Here is a 21130-nt window from a genome sequence, read left to right as displayed (position 1 = left end):
TGGAGGGCTTCATTCTCAATTTCCTATTTGTGTGATGGCCAACTAGTGCCCAGCCCTTCCCTTCTCTCTTTATTATTATTATTAAAAATTGTTTCCCCTTGTTCAATACGAGTTTGCCTTAATGTTTTTTTCATTTGGAGCCTCCTACTTGGACCCCACTTCACCAACAATCTGTCCACTTCTGTTGTTTGGACCTGATATTACAGAGCAGTTGGTGTTGTGGTCTTCCCCCTCTCCTCTTCTCCCTGCGTTCTAGCACCCTTTTTTCTCTATCTCTTCTCCTCTTCCAGTTTTTTCTCCCTCTCCAGTTCTTCTTTCCAGGGACCAATCTCATTGCAAGATGTTTGGTATTACATTTTAAAAAGGCACCGAATCAGGTTTTTGTTTTTGTTTTTTCACATCTCCATTTCTGTTTCATTTCAGAGATTTACAAACGAGGACCACCTGGCAGTTCATAAACACAAGCATGAGATGACATTGAAATTTGGCCCAGCCCGAACTGACTCAGTCATCATTGCAGGTATTTGCTGCCCCAAAAGCCACGTGCCTTGATACCACCAGGCAGTTAAGATTAATACCAGAGACCAGATGTACTGGGAGCTGTACTCCCTTTCTCCTATTAAGAGCCCTTATGTGATCTGCATTTAATCAGGAAAAAGGAACACTAAAAGCTCCCAAGTTTCTCTTGTACCCTCCACTCTGTTTTTAATAACAAGGTTGTGTTCTTGGTTTTTGAGGGTAGGTGTGTTGAGGTTTCGTCTTAGTTTTTTTCGGTCTATTACCATCTTTCTGTTTATTAAGACTTTGAAAGATTTACAGACAAAAGATGCCTTTGACATTTTTCCCTACCCACAGCAAAGTGGTGAACAAAAGAATGCAAAAAAAAGCCAATCTAGCCTGGTTGCTTCTCTTCCACTGGGTGTCAGCTTTCCTCCAGCAGGCAGATTTTCTGTTCATAAATTCAGCTTCCCTTGTAAACCCAGACACCATTGAGGGCACATTTCCAAAGCTCAAACAAGACATTTAGTCAGTGGGACTTTTCTAAGCCAATTTGGGTGACCTGGAACCTCTCAGCAGTTTTAGATACTGTCTTGCTTGTATATGCCATTCTCAAGGGAGCCCGCTTAGCAACTGCTCTCAAACCAGGCAGCAATTCTGCTGTACCATTTTCAACTAGACAGACATACAAACCAAAGTGAGCTTTTTCTTTTGATCCATGAGAGGTTCTGATTTACCTCAATCTAAGCAAGCTTAATATTTAATTCCTAGGGTGTTTAGTTGGTGGTTGTTACATTAGTTAATAACTCATATAAGACACAGTTTCTCTAGGTATTACTAGCCAAAATGCTACCATAGACATGGAGAAGGAGAGACAGAACTTCCTCATCATACTTCTATACATGATGAAAGGGACTTGCCACTTGCCTTTACAGACCTCCTATTCCTCATTAATTCAGCAGATATTTATTTCATATCTACTATATACACCAGGCACGTTTGCTAGGAGCTTGTAGATTTGTAATCCTTAGGAAAAAGACATAAATGGGAACATTGTCATCAATGATCCCTAAGAAAACCTGGGGGAAGATCAGGTGTGGTGGCTCATGCCTGTAATCTCAATGCTTTGGGAGGCCAAGGCAGGAGGATTGCTTGAGGCTGGGAGTTCAAGACCAGCCTGAGCAGCATAGAGAGATCTTGTCTCTACAAAAAATGTTTAAAAATTAACTAAATGTGATGATGCATGGCTATACTCCTAGCTACTTAGGAGGCTGAGGTGGGAAGATAGCTTGAACCCAGGAGTTTGAGGTTATAGTGTGCTATGACCGTGCTACTATACTCTAGCCTAGACTACAAAGCAAGACCCTGTCTCTAAAAACAAAAGGAAAACCTGGGGGAGATCTTAGGGAATAGTGGATAGGGTATACATATAGGTCATACATAATTAATTCAGGGCATATATTCATAAAAAAATGGTAGTATTTGCAGACAAGTATAAGTGAATACTACAAACAATATGAATACTAAATGAGTTAATATTAAGTAGAATTAATCAGAGGAAGTTTATCTGAGAGGTAAATTTGGGGCAAGGTTATAAAGTTGGAGAGGTTATTCCAAATGGGTGGAAGGGTCTATACCAAGTCTCCAGGGGTGGTAAGAGAACTTGCTCCAGGATGGTCTCAAGGAGAAAACGTGTTCTCCTGTTACTATTTGCTTTCAGTTCTGTAATGCTCATCTTGTTGCACATGACTTCAGCTATCATATATCTACGCTGGTAATTCTCACATCTCCAGTTAAGACCTGTTGTGTCATATGTATCCCAACCCCTTATGTGAACGCTTTTTCTTGGCTGCCTTTCAAGTCTTTATGTCAATGACTGAACTTAACCTCCTTGTCTCCTAAACCAGCTCCTTCTCCTTTGTTATTCATTAATATCAGTATTCTCAAAATCTTGAGTTGTTTTATTCTTCAAATTCTTTCTATTCTATTCCTTCCTATTCTCCCTACCATCACCTTCTTTATGCTTGGATTCCTCCAAAGTCTCCTAGCTGGCCTCCTTGATTAGTCTCTCATTCTAATCCATGTTGCATACATACTATTGAAAAGCCAGTCTTCCTTAAATTCTACTCTTCTAGTCAAAATCTATCATTATTTTCCTATTTTCTCTTTATTTATTTATATTTATTATTTATTTATTATTATTATTATTATTTTTTTTTTTTTTGAGACACGGTCTCACTCTGTTGCCCAGACCGGAGTTCAGTGGTGTAATCTTGGCTGACCACAACCTCCCCCTCCCAGGCTCAAGCGATTCTCCTGCCTCAGTCTCCTGAGGAGCTGGGATTATAGGCGCGTGCCACTACTGCTCGGCTAATTTTTGTATTTTTAGTAGAGACGGGACTTCACAGGGTTGGCCAGGCTGGTCTTGAACTCCTGACCTCGAATGATCCACCTGCCTCGGCCTCCCAAAGTGCTGGGGTTACAGGCGTGAGCCACTGCCCTGGGCCCTTTTCTCTTTAAAGCTATTTAAGGCTGGACGCAGTGGCTCATGCCCGTAATTTCAGCACTTTAGAAGGCTAAGGCAAATGGATCACCTGAGGTCAGGAGTTCGAGACCAGTCTCACTAACAAGGTGAAACCCCATCTCTACTAAAAATACAAAATTAGCTGGGCATGTTGGCTCACGCCCATAATGCCAGCACTTTGGGAGGCTGAGGCAGGCATATCACAAGATCAGGAGTTCGAGACAAGCCTGGCCAACTAGGTGAAACCCCGTCTCTACTAAAAATACAAAAATTAGCCTGGCGTGGTGGCGAGCACCTGTAGTCCCAGCTACTCGGCAGGCTGAGGCTGAGGCAGGAGAATCACTTGAACCTGGGAGGCAGAGGTTGCAGTAAGCTGAGATCACACCACTGCACTCCAACCTGGGCGACAGAGCAAGACTCCATCTCAAAAAAACAAATAAAAAAAATACAAAATTAGCCTGGCATCGTGGTGCATGCCTGTAATCCCAGATACTTGGGAGACTGAAGCAGGAGAATCGCTTGAACTCAGGAGGCGGAGGTTGTGGTGAGCCGAGATTGTGCCATTGCACTCCAGCCTGGGCAACAAGAGCAAAACTCTGTCTCAAAAAAAAAAAAAGAAAGAAAGAAACGGCTATTTATACCTGGATTTTCAGGCTCTTTATAACCTGGCACCATGGCATTCACCCAAGTTTTAATTTGTTTTTTTGTTTTGGGGGGTATTTTTTTCTTTTTTTTTTTTTTGAGACGGAGTCTCGTTCTGTCGCCCAGGCTGGAGTGCAGTGGCGTGATCTCCACTCATTGCAAGCTCCGCTTCCCAGGTTCATGCCATGCTCCTGCCTCAGCCTCCCGAGTAGCTGGGACTACAGGCGCCTGTCACCACACCTGGCTAATTTTTTTGTATTTTTAGTAGAGACGGGGTTTCACCGTGTTAGCCAGGATGGTCTCGATCTCCTGACCTCGAGATCTGCCCGCCTCGGCCTCCCAAAGTGCTGGCATTACAGGCGTAAGCCACTGTGCCCGGCCGTTTTGGGGGGTATTTTTTGGAGACAGAGACTTGCTCTGTTGCTCAGGCTGGAGTGCAGTGGCACAATCACAGCTCACTGCAGCCTCAAACTCTTGGACTCAAGCCATCTTCCCACCTCACCCTCCCCAGTAGCTGGGACTACAGATGTGCACCACCACACACCCAGCTAATTATTTTATTTTTTGTAAAGATGGGTTCTAGCTTTGTTCCCCAAGTTGGTCTTGAACTCCTCGCCTCAGGCAACCCTCTCGCCTCAGCCTTCCAAAGTGCTGGGAGGCGTGAGCCACCATGCCCAGCGAAGTACTTATTTTTGTACACTATGATGCTTTCTACATATATTAGTTTTATTTTCTCAACTAGAAAGCATTCTCAGCTGAGCACTCTGGCTGACACCTATAATCCCAGCACTTTGAGAGGCTGAGGTAGGAGGATCACTTGAGCCCAGGAGTTAGAGTCCAGCCTGGGCAACGTAGCAAGACCCCATCTCTACAAAAAATTTTAAAATTAGCCAGGTGTGGTGGCGCATGCATGTAGTCCCAGCTACTTGGGAGTCTGAGGCAGGAGAATCACTTGAACCCAGGAGATCGAGGTTACAGTGAGCTATGATCATGCCACTGCATTCACTGGATGACAAATCGAGACCTTGTCTCTAAAAAAGAATAAAGAAAGAAGAAAAAAGAAAACGTTCTCTGGGGCCTAGCGACACTGTGGCTCACACCTGTAATCCCAGTGCTTTGGAAGGCACAGGTAGGAGGATTGCTTGAGGCCAGGAGTTCAAGGCCAGCCCTGAGCAACATGAGACCCATCTTAACAAAAAATTTTAAAAATTAGCCTCAGGCCAGGCACAGTGGCTCACACCTACAATCCCAGCTACTTGTTCATTAGTGGCGCGTGCCTGCAATCCCAGATACTTGGGAGGCTGAGGCAGGAGAATCCCTTGAACTTGGGAAGCAGAGGTTATGGTGAGGCGGAGGTTGCAGTGAGCTGAGATTGCGCCATTGCACTCCAGCCTGAGCATCAAGAAGGAAACTCTGTGTCAAAACAAAACAAAACAAAAACTTACTGATTTTTTTAGGATTCATTAGAGCAGGTTCAGGGTTCTCTGATATATTTTCAGTCTGTTTGTTCACAAACCAGAGCCATTTGAAAGTTAGAGGCCACCTGCAAAGTGAGGAATTAGGTTTAACACAGGAGAGCCTTTAAAAAACCAGAAATGAGTCTGAACAGCAGGGTGCAGGAGAAGTTTGTTTGAACCTCATATCAAAGGTGTGAAAGTCCCTCCTCTGCCATAGCCATGCCCTTAGCTGCCCCCTCCTGTTCCACTTGAGTTGTGATTTTGGGTATGCCCTTACTAAAGTACTCTCTAAGCATAAAGGATGATACTACTTCTACTCACCCAGGGGTGGAGGGAAAGTGGCTTTATCGTTAGTCAACCAAAGCTGCCAGAGAACCTTTTAAAACTATTTTGAGAAGTAGTGGTAACTTTTCCAAACACTCTTGATTCAGAAGAGGTTTTGTTTAAATTTTTTTATAAAAATTGTGCTGTTTCCATGGAAAATCCCACTGGACTATTTTCAATTGATCAGGCTAGAAGGGGTGTTTTTGGGGTTTTTTGTTTGTTTTTTTTGAGACAGAGTCTCACTCTGTCACCCAGGCTGGAGTGCAGTGGCAGTGATCTCAGCTCACTGCAACCTCCACCTCCTGGGTTCAAGAGATTCTCCTGCCTCAGCCTCCTGAGTAGCTGGGACTACAGGTGCCTGCCACTATGCCCACCTAATTTTTGTATTTTTTTGTAGAGATGGAGTTTCACCATGTTGGCCAGGCTGGTCTCAAACTTCTGACCTCAAGTGATACACCCATCTCAGCCTCCCAAAGGACTGGGATTACAGGCATGAGCCACTGCGCCCAGCCAAGAAGGGGTGATTTTAACCCCAGGTCTCACTCCTTAAAATATCATTTAAACATTGTTCTGTATTTCTGTCATTCATTCTAGCGGTGTGGGGTATGAGATGAATCCCTGAAGTAGCATGCCAAGGAAAGCCATCGTAATAGAGTTAGGATCTGTGAACAAGATTCAGGTCTACAAAAGCAGGATTGGGAGGGAGAATGTCAAATTCAAGTTGCTTAAAAAGTTCCCATGGGTTACCAAGAGTCTTTCTCTTCAGAAGGGCAGAGGCACTGTGTTGAGGAGAGATTCATGCAGCCCCTGTGGGCATATTTTGGCTGGCAAATCTAAATCTGAATACCCTGGTTTCAGGAACTTGCTCTGGGCCTAGGTCTCTGTGAAATTAGGTCTATTGTTTACAGTTTCCTTTTCCAGCTCATGATCTTGCTGTCTTACTCCTCAGCCCCTAGATTTGCCTGGAATCCTTCAGAAGGTAACAGACCATTATTACCTCAGTGACCACTGAAAGACAAGGCACTATTTCTTACTTGGTAGCGTTAGTCAGCAAACTCAACTATCTGATCCTCAGTTTCTTCTCATCAGATTTTAACATCCATCTGCTTTTTCTGCTCACTTCAGACCTAGCAGGGAGTAAGTTTACAAAAGAAAATATTGCTTAACTATACTTGGTTTTCAAATCTAGAGGTTTCACAAAACTGTGTCACCTGTGTGGGTGGTTTGGTTTGGTTGGAGGTAAACGAGGTAAAACTAGCACTGAGAGAAAAGTGAGTACGTGGATAGTCACACAACAAAATACTGTTAAGTTTTCCCTCTGCTGGCTTTGAGGCAACACAACACAGACACCCTCTGGTGGCCTACCACCAGCCTTCGCCTACTAGAGCTCCATTAAAGCAAATTTGCCCTAACACAAAGACTCTCTCTCCAAATCAAAAAGTACAAATGCATTCTCTACATACTATTTAATATCAAGTTTTAATTTCAAATCAAAACTAAAACAGTTTCCTTTTCTTTCATGTCTACAGATCAAACTCCTACCCCAACTAGATTCCTGAAGAACTGTGAGGAGGTGGGACTCTTCAATGAACTAGCTAGCTCCTTTGAACATGAATTCAAGAAAGCTGCAGATGAGGATGAGAAAAAGGCAAGAAGCAGGACTGTTGCCAAAAAACTGGTGGTATTCAGACCTAGGCTATTTTTATTGTGCTTTGGGATAGTTTTCTTAATTGGTTAAAACACAAAATCATGGGCTTAGTAGAGTAAAACCAGTAAAATCAGATAGTAGTCACTAATCCCAGTCAGCCATTCAGGTCTTTAGGAGTTCCAGATGATGGATCAGCACAAGTCTGTCGTCACCAAAAATTAGTCCTCTTGTTCTTCCAGGGGAGTATTCGTTTAATAATCTGTTTTTTTAAAAATATTTATATTATAAATATGTTGAAGATGTTAAAAGGTGATAAATTACTCAGATTTTGTTGGATAACATATTTGTTGCCAAATCCCACTCTTTTCTGAGCTGATCAGACTTCTCAGCTGCACTGTTTTTTTGAATCAGCAAGTCAATAAACATTTATCAAATTTCCACTCTTCTTTGTTTCAATATATGTGGTTTTTGCCTTTAAGTAGCTTTCTACTATTATTCAAAGCATTAAAGATAAAGAAGGATGTTCCTACTGTGTTTCAAAGGTGATCAACCAGGACGGTGAAAGAACTATAAACTATGTCACTTCAGGAACTTTTAAAGAAATCAAGTGGCCAAGCACATTGGCTCATGCTTGTAATCCCAGCACTTTGGGAGGCCAAGGTGGGAGGATTACAGGAGTTCAAGACCAGCCTTGGCAATAGCAGGACCTCCATGTTACAAAAACAGTTTTAAAGATTGGTCAGGCATGGTGGTGCATGCCTGTAGTCCTAGCTACTCGGGAGGCTGAAGCAGGAAGATTGCTTGAACCCAAGAGTTCAAGGCTGCAGTCAGTGAGCTATGATTGCACCACTGTGCTCCAGCCTGGGTGACAGAGTGAGACCCTCTTTTCTTTCTTTTTTTTTTTTGAGACAGAGTCTCGCTGTCGCCCAGGCTGGCGTGCAGTGGCACAATCTCAGCTCACCGCAAGCTCCGCCTCCCAGGTTCACGCCATTTTCCTGCCTCAGCCTTCCGAGTAGCTGGGACTACAGGCGACCACCACCACACCTGGCTAATTTTTTTGTATTTTTAGTAGAGATGGGGTTTCACCGTGTTAGCCAGGATGGTCTCGATCTCCTAACCTCATGATCTGCCCGCCTCGGCCTCCCAAAGGGCTGGGATTACAGGCGTGAGCCACCATGCCTGGCCCAGAGACCCTATCTCTTAAAACAAACAAACAAACAAACAAAACAGGCCAGGCGCAGTGGCTCACACCCATAATCCCAGCACTTTGAGAGGCCAAGGCAAGCAGATCACAAGACCAGCCTGACCAACATGGTGAAACCCCGTCTTTACTAAAAATACAAAACTTAGCCAGGCGTGGCGGTGCACGCCTGTAATCCCAGCTACTCAGGAGGCTGAGACAGGAGGATCGCTTGAACCCGGGAGGCACAGGTTGCACTGAGCCGAGATCGTGCCACTGCATTCCAGCCTGGGCGACAGAGTGAGACTTTGTCTCAAAAAAAAGAAAGAAATTGAGGAAATTTTGGTTGGAAAAGAGATTTAGTGTGAACAAATTGCAGTCTTCAAGAGTATTCATTAAAAGAGGGTTTACATTTATTCCATGTGGCCCAAAGGGAGAAGTAGGACCACTGGGTGGAAGCTGTCACAAAATATGTTCAATTATATGTAGATCACTTAGTAGAGATACTGCAGAGGGGATTAAAATGCTGGAATCCCTTCTAATCCTGAGGCGCTATGATTCTCTGATTTTAGCCTTTATATAGTTCAGATCCCTAGAGAATCCCTTAGTTTGGAAGACCAGAGGAAATAACTTGAAGAAGCAGAGTCAAAGGAAGATAGTTCCCATGGAATAAGGGGCTTGGGGGAAAAAGAAAAATGCAAAGATCAAATTTTACTTTAGAATTAGAATTCTAGGTTATTGGTCACTATTTTTAAAATCAAGTCTGTGTTCCTGATTTTCTGGAATCACAAAAGATTCCAACATCTCTATCCCAAAACATATATATAAACACATTAACCTCACAATTGCATGGTATAGTGAAGCGTGGGATCCTATCAGAATATAGAATAGCTGGAACCGCTTCTATTTTTCCCCATATTTAAGAAAAAATTTCCATGGGAGCTCTTTCCTTCTAAGAGGGCATAGCAGGTAAATCAAGATAGTTATACATGACTTTTCCATCCAGTTTAAGTGGTAAGAAAGCAAGATAGTGTCTTTATCACTGGAGTTATTTCCAAGTTCCATAGATTTCTATGAGTTTCTTTTTATGCTGTCTCCCTCAAACTAACAGAAAGAGGGCTGCGCGAGGCATGGTGGTTCACACCTGTAATCCCAGTGCTTAGGGAGGCCACAACAGGAGGATCGCTGGAACTCAGGAGTTCGAGACCAGCCTGGGCAGCATGGTGAGACCGATCTCTACAAAAAATTTAAAAATCAGCTGAGTGTGGTAGCACACGCCTATGATCCTGGCTACTTAGGAAGCTGAGCCTAGGAGGTCAAGGCTGCAGTTAGCCATGATTGAACCACTGCACTCCAGCCTGGGCAGTGGAACAACACCCTGTCTTTCTTTATTTTATTTTATTATTATTATTATTTTTTTTTTTTTTTTGAGACAGAGTCTCCCTCTGTCACCCTGGCTGGAGTGCAGTAGCGCAATCTCGGCTCACTTCAACCTCCACCTCCCAGGTTCAAGCGATTCTCCTGCCTCAGCCTCCCGAGTACCTGGGATTACAGGTGCATGCCACTACGCCTGGCTAATTTTTTTGTATTTTTAGTAGAGATGGGGTTTTGCCATGTTGCCCAGGCTGGTCTCAAACTCCTGAACTCAAGCAATTTGTCCACCTCAGCCTCCCAAAGTGATGGGATTACAGGCGTGAGCCACCGTGCCTGGTCCAGACCCTGTCTTTAAATAAATTAATAAAGCAGGGAAACTCAGTAGCACATATTTGTAGCTCTACTTTTTTTCTTTTTTTTTTTTTGAGACGGAGTCTCGCTCTCATCCAGGTGGAGTGCAGTGGTGCGATCATGATGGTTCACTGCAACCTCCGCCTCCTGAGTTCAAGTGATTCTCCTGTCTCAGCCTCCCAAGTAGCTGGGACTACAGGTCCGTGCCACCATGTCTGGCTAATTTTTGTATTTTTAGTAGAGACAGGGTTTCACCATGTTGGCCTGGCTGGTCTCGAACTCTTGACCTCATGATCTACCCACCTCAGCCTCCCAAAATGCTGGGATTACAAGCATGAGCCACTGTGCCCGGCCTCTTTTTTTTTTTTTTTTTTTTTTTTGAGACAGAGCCTCACTCTGCTGCCCAGGCTAGAGTGCAGTGGTGCTTGCAACCTCAAACTCCCAGGCTCAAGTGATCCTCCCGCCTCAGTCCCTGGAGTAACTAGGACTACAGGCACTCACCACCACACCCCACTAATTTTTGCATTTATTTTTAGAGATGCGGTTTTGCCATGTTGCCCACACTGGCCTTGAACTCCAGGGCTCAAGAGATCCGCTAGCCTCAGCTTCCCAAAGTGCTGAGATAACAAGCATGAGCCGCCACACCTGGTCTTGTAGTTCTGCTTTCAAATGGCAGAACTAGCCACAGTCTTGTCATTTTTTTTCATTCATTCATTCATTCATTGACAGGATCTTGCTCTGTCTCCCAGGCTAGAGTGCATTGGTAGACTCTTGGCTCACTGCAGCCTCCACCTCCTGAGCTTAACCAGTTCTCCCACCTCAGCCTTTCAAGTAGCTGGGACTACAGGCGCGTACCACCATGCCTCACTAATTTATTTTCGTAGAGACAGGGTCTCACTATGTTGCCCAGGCTGGTCTCAAACTCCTGGGCTCAAGCAATCCTCCCAACTCGAACTCCCAAAGTGCTGAGATTACAGGCATGAGCCACCACACCTGGCCAAGAAAGGGTTTTGCTATGTTGCACAGGCTGGTCTAGAATTTCTGGCCTCAGGTGATCCTCCCACCTTGGCCTCCCAAAGTGTTGAGATTACAGGTATGAGCCACCACACTTGGCCTATGAGGGATTTTATACCCAATTTATTATAGGCAAATTCAAGAAAATTAGCCTCCCATAAAAAGCTTCAAGTCTTTTTCATTGCCATTTTAGCTCAGTTGACACTTCCGGGAGACTAGTTCATAGTCAGCCCTTTCCTCACTGGGCATTCCTTGGTGTTTCCTCCTGCCTGTACAGGAGTGGTCTTTACTTCACCTTAATGAGAAGTACAGACTCAGTAGAAGAGTCTCCAGAAGTGTTTAATGAGCGTGGAACTTTGCTGAACCACAGCTTTGCTAGGAGATGCCCTACAGGATTTCAAATCTATGGTTGTATTTACTTAGAGCTTCTCCTTCCCACTAGTCTGACTTAAGAGATCTCAGAATTAGCTAAATTGGACCTGACATCTTAGCAGTGTAGAAAAAATGAGGCAGAAATGAAGTTACCTTTGCTGTTGCTCACCCTCCTCAGACTGGGGAAAATGAACCACTACTACCTTCTCTAATGTAGTAGATACCACATTGTATTTAATTTACTCAGCTAGCTATCAAGAAGGTTTCTAAGGATTAAGGTAGCAAGGGAAGATCTTGAAACAAGCAGTTGCTTCACCAAGAAGCCTGGGATACAGGATAGATAGAACAAAGGATCCACTTTGTAATGAAACTGAACTGCAATGCCAACCCTCCTGTCCTGGTGCAGTGTCAAGGCCATTATCTCAGATGGTTTATTGTTCCCTGCAAGGCCGTTTATAGCTCCACAGTTCTGTGAGGTGATTGCATCACTGCCAGGAAAGTGCTCTCTTTCCTTTCTGGTTTTCTCCAGTCTTGCTCCTAAGACCAAGTTCTCATTTATTTCACCAATCAGATGATCAGCCTTTCTTTTCTTTGTTACCCCAAACCCCTTGTCTACCTAATACATCCAGCACCATATTTTGGGGTGAGATCACCATCAAGCATGGTGAGTTCCCCAGAAAATATCTTTCCTATCTGGTTTGCAGTACTTGAATAGCCAGTTTGTCTTTGTTTGCTTTTGGTAATTGGGTAATCTAGTCATCCTTGTTGGCAGAGAAAGTGTTCACAGCTCTCCAGTGGCCAGCAGATTCAGGAATTATTTTGATTTCCTGAAAAATATTATCATAATATTTGCATGGATTTAAATGGCATATTTTTTTTCAGGTCTTTATAAATATTTGTTTACCATTGGTGAAGCAGGTATTATCTTCATCTTATAGTTGGGGAAACAGAAGCCCTGAGAATTACTGACAAAATGATTTGGCCAGAATTGTACATAAAACAGAAGGAGCCCATATTTCTTGGCCAGGTGCAGTGGCTCATGCCTGTAATCCCAACACTTTGGGAGGCTGAGGCAGGCGGATCACCTGAGGTCGGGAGTTCGAGATCAGCCTGACCAACATGGAGAAACCCCATCTCTATTAAAAATAAAAAATTAGCTGGGCGTGGTGGCACATGCCTGTAATCCCAGCTACTCGGGAGGCTGAGGCGGGAGAATCGCTTGAACTCAGGAGGTGGAAGTTGCAGTGAGACGAGATCACACCATTGCACTCTAGCCTGGGCAACAAGATTGAAACTACGCCTCAAAAAACAAAACAAAACAAAACAAACATAAGGGGCCCACATTTATTTGACATGCAGTTCAGTGCATTGAACAAGAGCTGAACTTCTTAGAAGCATATTCCCTTATCTTGGAAATGGGAAAATATAGATTCAACCTGAAAGGAATCATAGGGTTAAACTGTGTTCATTTTTCTTTCACAACAGGCTGCTGCTGGGCCCCTTGACATGTCTCTGCCTTCCACACCAGACATCAAAATCAAAGAAGAAGAGCCAGTGGAGGTAGACTCATCCCCACCTGATAGCCCTGCCTCTAGTCCCTGTTCCCCACCACTGAAGGAGAAGGTAAATTCTCTACCAAGGGTCATCTCAAATGTTAATTGATAAAGTTTTGATTCATTAATTATATAAATAGTGTGTCCTAACTACTCAGGAGGCCAAGAAGGGAGAATCACTTGAGCCCAGAAATTCAAGACCAGCCTGGGCAACATGGAGAAACCCCATCTCCACTTAAAATACAAAAATTACCTGGGCGTGGTGGAGCATGCCTGTAGTTCCAGCTACTTGAGAGGATGAGGTGGAGGATCACTTAAGCCCTGGAGGTCGAGGCTGCAGTGAGCTGTGATTGCTCCACTGCACCCCAGCCTGGGCAACAGAGTGAGACTGTCTCAAGAAAAAAAAAAGTATGTATTAGAGGAGGACTGATTGTATTTAAAGGAATGTTATTTAGAAGATTTATATAAATTATACCTATTCTCCTTCCCAGCAATTCCACTTATAAGTCTATATGGAAGAGAAATTAGTGCATATGTCTACCAAAAGAAGTATGTTAGAATGTTCATAGCAATTGTATTCTTTTGTTGTTGTTGTTGAGACAGTCTCACTCTGTCACCCAGGCTGGAGTGCAGTGGCGTGATCTTGGCTCACTGCAACCTCTGCCTCCCAGGTTTGAGCGATTTTCCTGCCTCAGCCTCCCAAGTAGCTGGGACTACAGGTGCGTGCCACCACGCCCGGCTAATTTTTGTACTTTTAGTAGAGATGGGGTTTCACCACGTTTGTCAGGCTGATCTCGAACTCCTGACCTCAGGCGATCTGCCTGCCTCGGCCTCCCAAAGTGCTGGGGTTACAGGATTGAGCCACCGTGCCCAGCTAGCAATTGCATTCTTAATAGCCAAAAATCAGTCAGGCACGGTGGCTCATGCCTGTAATCCCAGCACCTCAAGGTGGAATCACTTGAGGCCAGGAGTTCAAGACCAGCCTGGCCAACATAGTGAAACCCCGTCTCTACCAAAAATACAAAAATTAGCTGGATGTGGTGGTGTGTGCCTATAATCCCAGCTACTCGGGAGGCTGAGATAGGAGAATTGCTTGAACCCAGGAGGCCAAGGTTTCAGTGAGCCAAGAATGCACCATTGCACTCCAGCCTGAGCAACAGAGCAAAACTCCGTCTCAAAAAAAAAAAAAAAAAAGTGAACTGATAATTACACAGCAATGTGAGTGAATCCCACAAACATATCCAACAACAACAAAAAAGTCATACACAAAAGTACATACTTATAAAATTCAAGAAGAGGCAAAACTGTTTGACAATGATAGAACTCAGGATAGCGTTTACCTCCTGTGAAGGAATGGTGTGGATTGGAAAGGGACATAGAACTTTCTGGGGTGCTGGAAATGGTCTGTATCCTGATTTTACATCTGTAACAAGTCATTTTGTTTTTTTTTCTTTTGAGACAAAGTCTCTCTCTGATGCCCAGGCTGGAGTGCAGTGGTGCAATCTCAGCTCACTGCAACGTCTGCCTCCCAGGCTCAAGCATTCTCTTGCTTCAGCCTCCCAAAGTGCTGGGATTACAGACGTGAGCACCGCATCCAGCCTAAAAGTCATTTTGTTGTTATGACTTTAATGCACATCACTGTATGTTATACTTCAATTAATAAGTGAGAAAGAAAAATTCACATAATTCATAAATTGGACAACTAACAGTTTCGAAAAAATGTCATCCTAGAGAGAAGTGATTTAAAGGAAGTATCTACTAGGAGTCTGATGATTATTCTTTTTAAACGACGTACTTTCATGAAGTACTATTTTTAATACATTTATTGAAATATAGTACATGTACAGAAAAGTATATAAATTGTAATTATATAACTTACACGTTATATAATATATATTGAATTTTCACAAAGTCAATAGCCTGTATAACCAGCACCTAGATCAAAAACATTTTATTAGAACCTCAGAAGCCCCCTCATGCTTCCTCCTCCTTTCAATCTACTGCTCTGCCAGTGGTTGTTAATTTTAACATCCACTATGGATACTATGGATAGAGCATCTATATCTCATGTTACTTCCCTCCAAATTTGGCTTGATAACTTCTCAAATCTATCTTCTCATAAACATTACAACCATCCCATCTCCTCCCTTTTCTTTTTTTTTTTTTTTTTTTTTTTTTTTGAGGCAGAGTCTCGCTCTGTCGCCAGGCTGGAGTGCAGTGGTGCGATCTCAGCTCACTGCAACCTCCTCCGCCTCTCTCCTCCCTTTTCATCAGGAACAAAGTCCTAGAGACTGTCTGGGGATGCTCTCAAGGCCATTTGACCACTGGCAGTCTAAGATCTTAAGAAGTTAACAGTGAGAGCAGTTTGTTTTATTACAGTATGATCATTATCCAAACTTCCATAGCCCTTTTTTAAGAGGTGTATTGGAGATGTTGGGTTGCCTCATTACCAGTATACCTGCGTTTTCCCATTGAAGTTCAGAGGACACTTGGCATCAAGTTTAGAATGAGAGTATCTAGATTGTGAAAAATTATAACAATCTCTAGAATTTATATGGTACTACAGTGCTGCTTTAAAGATTTCAAGTGATAGTCCAACTGTCATCTTATTTATGTAGCCATTGTCTCTGAAAGGGGAGATGACCAAGAGATCTTAATACACCATTCCTCCTGAATGGATGAGTGAGTTATGGGTCCCTGATCCTGATGGAATCAGGTCATGATTTAATGAGTGGCTCTAATGCTCTTTCCAATAAATTTGTACTAGATTTTACCATCTATATATTTCCCTATAAGCACACCTTAAAACATTTTGTGATCTGTTGGTTTCTTTTCTCCAGGAGGTTACCCCAAAGCCTGTTCTGATCTCTACCCCCACACCCACCATTGTACGTCCTGGCTCCCTGCCTCTCCACTTGGGCTATGATCCACTTCATCCAACCCTTCCCTCCCCAACCTCTGTCATCACACAGGCTCCACCATCCAACAGGCAAATGGGGTAAGTACAGAGAGCAGGGAGAAGTAGTGAAGGCTGCATTTCTTTCCATTACATGAAACTATTTGATAAAACTGGGACTGTTTTTCAATACCCAAGGAAAATAAGTCACTGAGATTATCTCTCAAAATAAATTTTTCCCCCATAAACAGAATCTTCTTTACCTTTTTAATAGACAAGCAAATATTTATTTGGGGGTAATACTTTTTTTTTTTTTTTTTTTTTTTTTGAGACGGAGGCTCGCTCTGTCGCCCAGGCTGGAGTGCAGTGGCGTGATCTCGGCTCACTGCAAGCTCCGCCTCCCGGGTTCAGGCCATTCTCCTGCCTCAGCCTCCCGAGTAGCTGGGACCACAGGCGCCTGCAACCATGCCCGGCTAATTTTTCGTATTTTTAGTAGAGACGGGGTTTCACTGTGTTAGCCAGGACGATCTCGATCTCCTGACCTCGTGATCCGCCTGCCTCGGCCTCCCAAAGTGCCGGGATTACAGGCGTGAGCCACTGCGCCTGGCCGGGGGTAATACTTTCTTAATTTAAGGGTTTAATACTTCTTTAATCTAAAAAGAGGAGCTCTTAAAACATTAGAAGTTCATTACAGTGTAGAAACCACACCTTATAGAAGTCTATTAGAGTACTACTGAATGAAACACTGAAACCCATTAAGTCTCCGCAGTCCCAGTTAGGGTTCTTGGTCTTTGCCATCTTTAATTTTATTTGTCTGTTTGCCTTCACTCCTGGCACGGTACCCATGGGTTAAGAGGCTGTTGTCAGGATTCAGATTCTTAGAGCTTATTGTTCTCTGGACCCACTAGGAAAAATAAAAAGGGACAACTTCTTTTTGAGGCAGGGTAGAGCAAGCCATGGAAAGGAACAAGAGAAACATTCAGATTTGGCCATCATGTGACCTAACAGCTTTGCAAAATGACGACTTTGACCCGACTCCCCCTTTCCCAAGGCAAGCCAGTGGTAGGGATGTTTAATTGTTCTAAACCCTTTAATAGGATTAGCTTCCTACTATTTGAGTTTGCTTAATTTGCAAAGTACAAAGATTTTGCCATTTTTCTCCATCTATAAGGTAAGTTGAATAGGATTCCCTGCCTTCTCACCTTCATGAGGGTGTCAAGATTTTTACCATGCTGCCCTATACCTTCCCTAACTAAAGAAGACTGGAAAATCTTCTGTAATTATAGGAAGAAGATCCATGGACAAAAGGTCTGTGTTATGAGCATTTCACTTCATGTCTCCTCTAGGTCTCCCACTGGCTCCCTCCCTCTTGTCATGCATCTTGCTAATGGACAGACCATGCCTGTGTTGCCAGGGCCTCCAGTACAGATGCCGTCTGTTATATCGGTGAGCTCTGTAGTTGGGGCAGCCAACCCTACCAACATGGTAATCCTTCCCTTCCACCTGAATGGTCATAAAATACACATGAGCCCCAGGGAAATGTGGGCTCTGATCTATATTAGTTGAGCATGGCAGCCTGCCTAAACTCTTCACTAACCTCTACCAATCCAGCACTATGGAACACTAGATAAAGACTCATCTGGACAATTGGCTCCTGGTCTAGGAATTGATCTTGCCAGCCCACTGATTAGTTGCTTTCACTTGGCACGTAGCACCTCCCAAATTGCCCAACATTTTCCTCAAGATAACAGCCCCAACCCTTCCCACAGAAATTGCCCCAACACTGAAGGATTAAATTCCCTACTCTGGTACTCCATGGAGAAAGGTATTTCCCAGGCTGTCCCTGCATGCCCTATGGGCACGTTGCACACAACAGGCCCTGACGTGCCAATCTCAAAAGCGCTTCATTTTAGGGAAACTGTTGCCCCACCGATGGTATTATGTTCCCTTCTGTTTTTTTTTTCCTTCTCTCGATCCAGCTGGCCAGACCTGTGTCCATGGTGCCCAACATTCCTGGTATCCCTGGCCCACCAGTTAACAGCAGTGGCTCCATTTCTCCCTCTGGCCACCCTATACCATCAGAAGCCAAGATGGTGAGTACATCTCAGCCTGGGGCAATGTTGGCCTTTCTGAAAGAAGTGGGTGATATCAGCCTAGGTCTTTCAAGTGAGCCAAGCAAAGGAACCTTCTGGGGCTTGCAAAGCTAAGGACTCCCTGCTGTGGGGTCTGGAAAAGAAAAGACTGCGATTCATAGCTCCCATCTCCTCTCCCCACCTTTAGAGCCTGGTACATAGACCATGGCAGTGAAAAGAGGCAGCACAGATTGTTTGGAATGGAACACTTGCCATTTTAGGGTGACAGATGGAGGGTGGGCGAGTGGGCAGGGGAGCTGGCCAAGAGGTGAATAGCTGTGTAACCCGCATTTGGCCAGGCTCCAGGAGAGAGCTTTCATCTGGACACTATTGTTTTAACAACCCCCAGCCCCCAACTGTGCCCAGGATGATAGCCAGGGAACAGAGTAGGCATTTTAGGGATCCAGGTGCACATTTTCTCTGCCTGTCATTTTCTCTTAATTCCTCTGTTAAGGGAGAACTAGAGTGGAAATTTTAGCTATCTATAAGGTCAGTAATAAAATCTAAGGCCACTCTTCTCTTCCTTGATAGAATCTGTTCCTTAACAAGCATTTTTTCTTACCTTTGCCCACAGAGACTGAAAGCCACCCTAACTCACCAAGTCTCCTCAATCAATGGTGGTTGTGGAATGGTGGTGGGTAGTGCCAGCACCATGGTGACAGCCCGCCCAGAGCAGAGCCAGATCCTCATCCAGCACCCTGATGCCCCATCCCCTGCCCAGCCACAGGTCAGTGGCTCTTACTCTTTATGTCATATCTTTATGACGTATCTTTATGTCATATCTATTGTTGAAGGAGCAGAAAATTAGAGAAGAATGGACTTCAGCTTTCTGGGTTTCTTCCTGCTTACTTTGGTTCTTGATGGCAGTTTGACTACAGCAAAACGTACCATTCTTTTTATTATTTATTCATTTTTATTTTAGCTGAGACCATCATTTAATAGCAAAAACACCATTCTTTTATTCACCCTTGTGTTAGACTTTCATGCAAACAGACTGAGTAATGCAGAACTGTTGCAGCAGTGGCCTCGCTTTTTTTTTTTTTTTTTGTTGTTGTTGTTGTTGAGATGGAGTTTCGCTCTTGTTGCCTAGGCTGGAGTGCAGGGGTGCAGTCTCAGCTCACTGCGACGTCTGCCTCCCAGGTTCAAGCGATTCTTCTGCCTCAGCCTCCCGAGTAGCCAGGATTACAGGCACCCACCACCATGCTCAGCTAATTTTTTGTATTTTTAGTAGAGGCGGGGTTTCACCATGTCGGCCAGGCTGGTCTCGAACTCCTGACCTGAGGTGATCCACCCACCTCGGCCTCCCAGAGTGCTGGGATTCCAGGCGTGAGCCACCATGCCCGGCCCCATTTTTTCCATATGTGAGTCATGGTTTAGTGTATCTGTAGAATCCTCTAAAATATGACAGAGCCTTACTTCAAGCCACACAGTAAACAAAAGAGGCTCCCCTAGTCTCTTTCCTATCTATTAAGTCTTAAATAAAAGTAATAACTTACCTGATAAGATTTTACAACAAAAACCATAACAATATATTAATGAAATGTGATGTTACAGTATTAAGATACCTCAAAAAATAGGCCGAGTGAGGTGGCTCACGCCTGTAATCCCAGCACTTTGGGAGGCTGAGGCAGGTGGATCTCCTGAGGTCAGGAGATCAAGACCAGCCTGGCCAACATGGCAAAACCCTGTCTCTACTAAAAATACAAAAAATTAGCTGGGCATGGTGATGTGCGCCTGTAATCCCAGCTACTCAGGAGGCTGAGGCAGGAGAATCGCTTGAACCTAGGAGGTGGAGGTTGCAGTGAGCTGAGATCACACCACTGCACTCCAGCCTGGGTGATAGAGTGAGACTTTGTCTCAAAAGAAACAAACTAACAACAAAAATAAGGAAATAAATAAAAAATAAAAATAAAAAAAACACATAAAACACCTCATTACCAATTAAATCCCTTTTTATCACAGAGAAACTAAAATCCTAAAAAAGGCAGAGGGGTCCCATTTAGTTACCCATTTCTCTTCTCAAGGAGGTCTGTTTTAACAAGATTCTTTGGAAACTGAATAGTCCTCGGTTTTCATATCATCTGCACTGGACAGGTGACAGTACCTGAGATTAGTTTCTAGAATTACACCCTTTGCCTGGCCCCTCTTTTCCTGATGTCACCACCTGCTTCATCAGTTACTGCCACATGTCCAAACATTTCATGGCCATATGCTATGGTACAGCTTGGCCAACAACAAAAGCTTTCATTTGAGTTTTCCTGTTGGAAGCTAAGGCTGCCTACCCTCCTATAACCCCACTGAAGCCAGTCTTAAAGATGGCAAAGCAGTAGCCCCCTTGCCTGAGTTGTGCTGCCTTCTCTCTTGGGGAAATGACATAGCTTCCTTTTTAATTTTATTTGTTTATTTTTAAAATTTGTATTATAAATAGGCTGGGCTCGGTGGCTTACGCCTGTAATCCCAGCACTTTGGGAAGCCGAGGTGGGCGGATCACAAGGTCAGGAGTTCAAGACCAGACTGACCAACATGGTGAAACCCCATCTCTACTAAAAAAGATACAAAAATTAGCCAGGCGTGGTGGCGCACGCCTGTAATCCCAGCTACTCAGGAGGCTGAGGCAGAAGAATCGCTTGAGCCTGGGAGGTGGAGGCTGCAGTGAGCCGACATCATGCCACTGCACTCCAGCCTGGGCTACAGAGCGAGACTCCGTCTCAAAAAAAAAAAAAAAAAAAAATATATATATATATATATATATATATATATATATATATATAAAATAAATAATAGTAGAGGGCCGGGCGCGGTGGTTCACACCTGTAGTCTCAGCACTTTGGGAGGCCAAGGCAGGTGGATCACCTGAGGTCAGGAGTTCGAGACTAGCCTGACCAACATGGTGAAACCCATCTCTACTAAAAATACAAAAAAAAATTAGCCAGACATGGTGGCGCATGCCTGTAATCCCAGCTACTCAGGAGGCCGAGGCATGAGAATCGCTTGAACCCAGGAGGCAGAGGTTGCGGTGAGCCGAGATCGTACCATTGCACTCCAGCCTGGGCAACAAGAGTGAAACTCCGTCTTAAATAAATAACTAAATAAATAATAGTAGAGACAGGGTCTCACTATGTTGCCCAGGCTGGTCATGGGTTATTGTACCTGAAGCCAGTCCCG

At 44.0% G+C, this 21130-nt stretch overlaps 1 protein-coding gene across 7 annotated transcripts in view; it reads left to right on the top strand.

The window, feature by feature from the left end:
* ATF7 (activating transcription factor 7) overlaps nucleotides 1–21130 on the top strand; it is a 113471-nt gene that overhangs the window by 70994 nt on the left and 21347 nt on the right. For 5 of the 7 annotated variants that reach the window (XR_010127806.1, XM_063672778.1, XM_054443219.2 and 2 more), the window contains 7 exons: nucleotides 424–520; nucleotides 6975–7093; nucleotides 12870–13007; nucleotides 15778–15935; nucleotides 17180–17279; nucleotides 17813–17926; nucleotides 18540–18692. Coding sequence is in view for 6 of the 7 variants with exons in the window: in XM_063672778.1 (XP_063528848.1) it covers nucleotides 424–520; nucleotides 6975–7093; nucleotides 12870–13007; nucleotides 15778–15935; nucleotides 17180–17279; nucleotides 17813–17926; nucleotides 18540–18692 (879 nt within the window). In the remaining variant the exon portion in view is untranslated. Of the gene's footprint in view, nucleotides 1–423; nucleotides 521–6974; nucleotides 7537–12869; nucleotides 13008–15777; nucleotides 15936–17179; nucleotides 17280–17812; nucleotides 17927–18539; nucleotides 18693–21130 lie in introns of those variants that run through there. The other 2 variants (XM_063672779.1, XM_054443225.1) reach the window with 2 other exon arrangements.

This window comes from Pongo pygmaeus, chromosome 10 (genome assembly GCF_028885625.2).
Source record: "Pongo pygmaeus isolate AG05252 chromosome 10, NHGRI_mPonPyg2-v2.0_pri, whole genome shotgun sequence".
NCBI lineage: Eukaryota > Metazoa > Chordata > Mammalia > Primates > Hominidae > Pongo > Pongo pygmaeus.
Note: the sequence above shows the minus strand (reverse complement) of the source record. Positions and strands in the feature narration are given on the sequence as shown.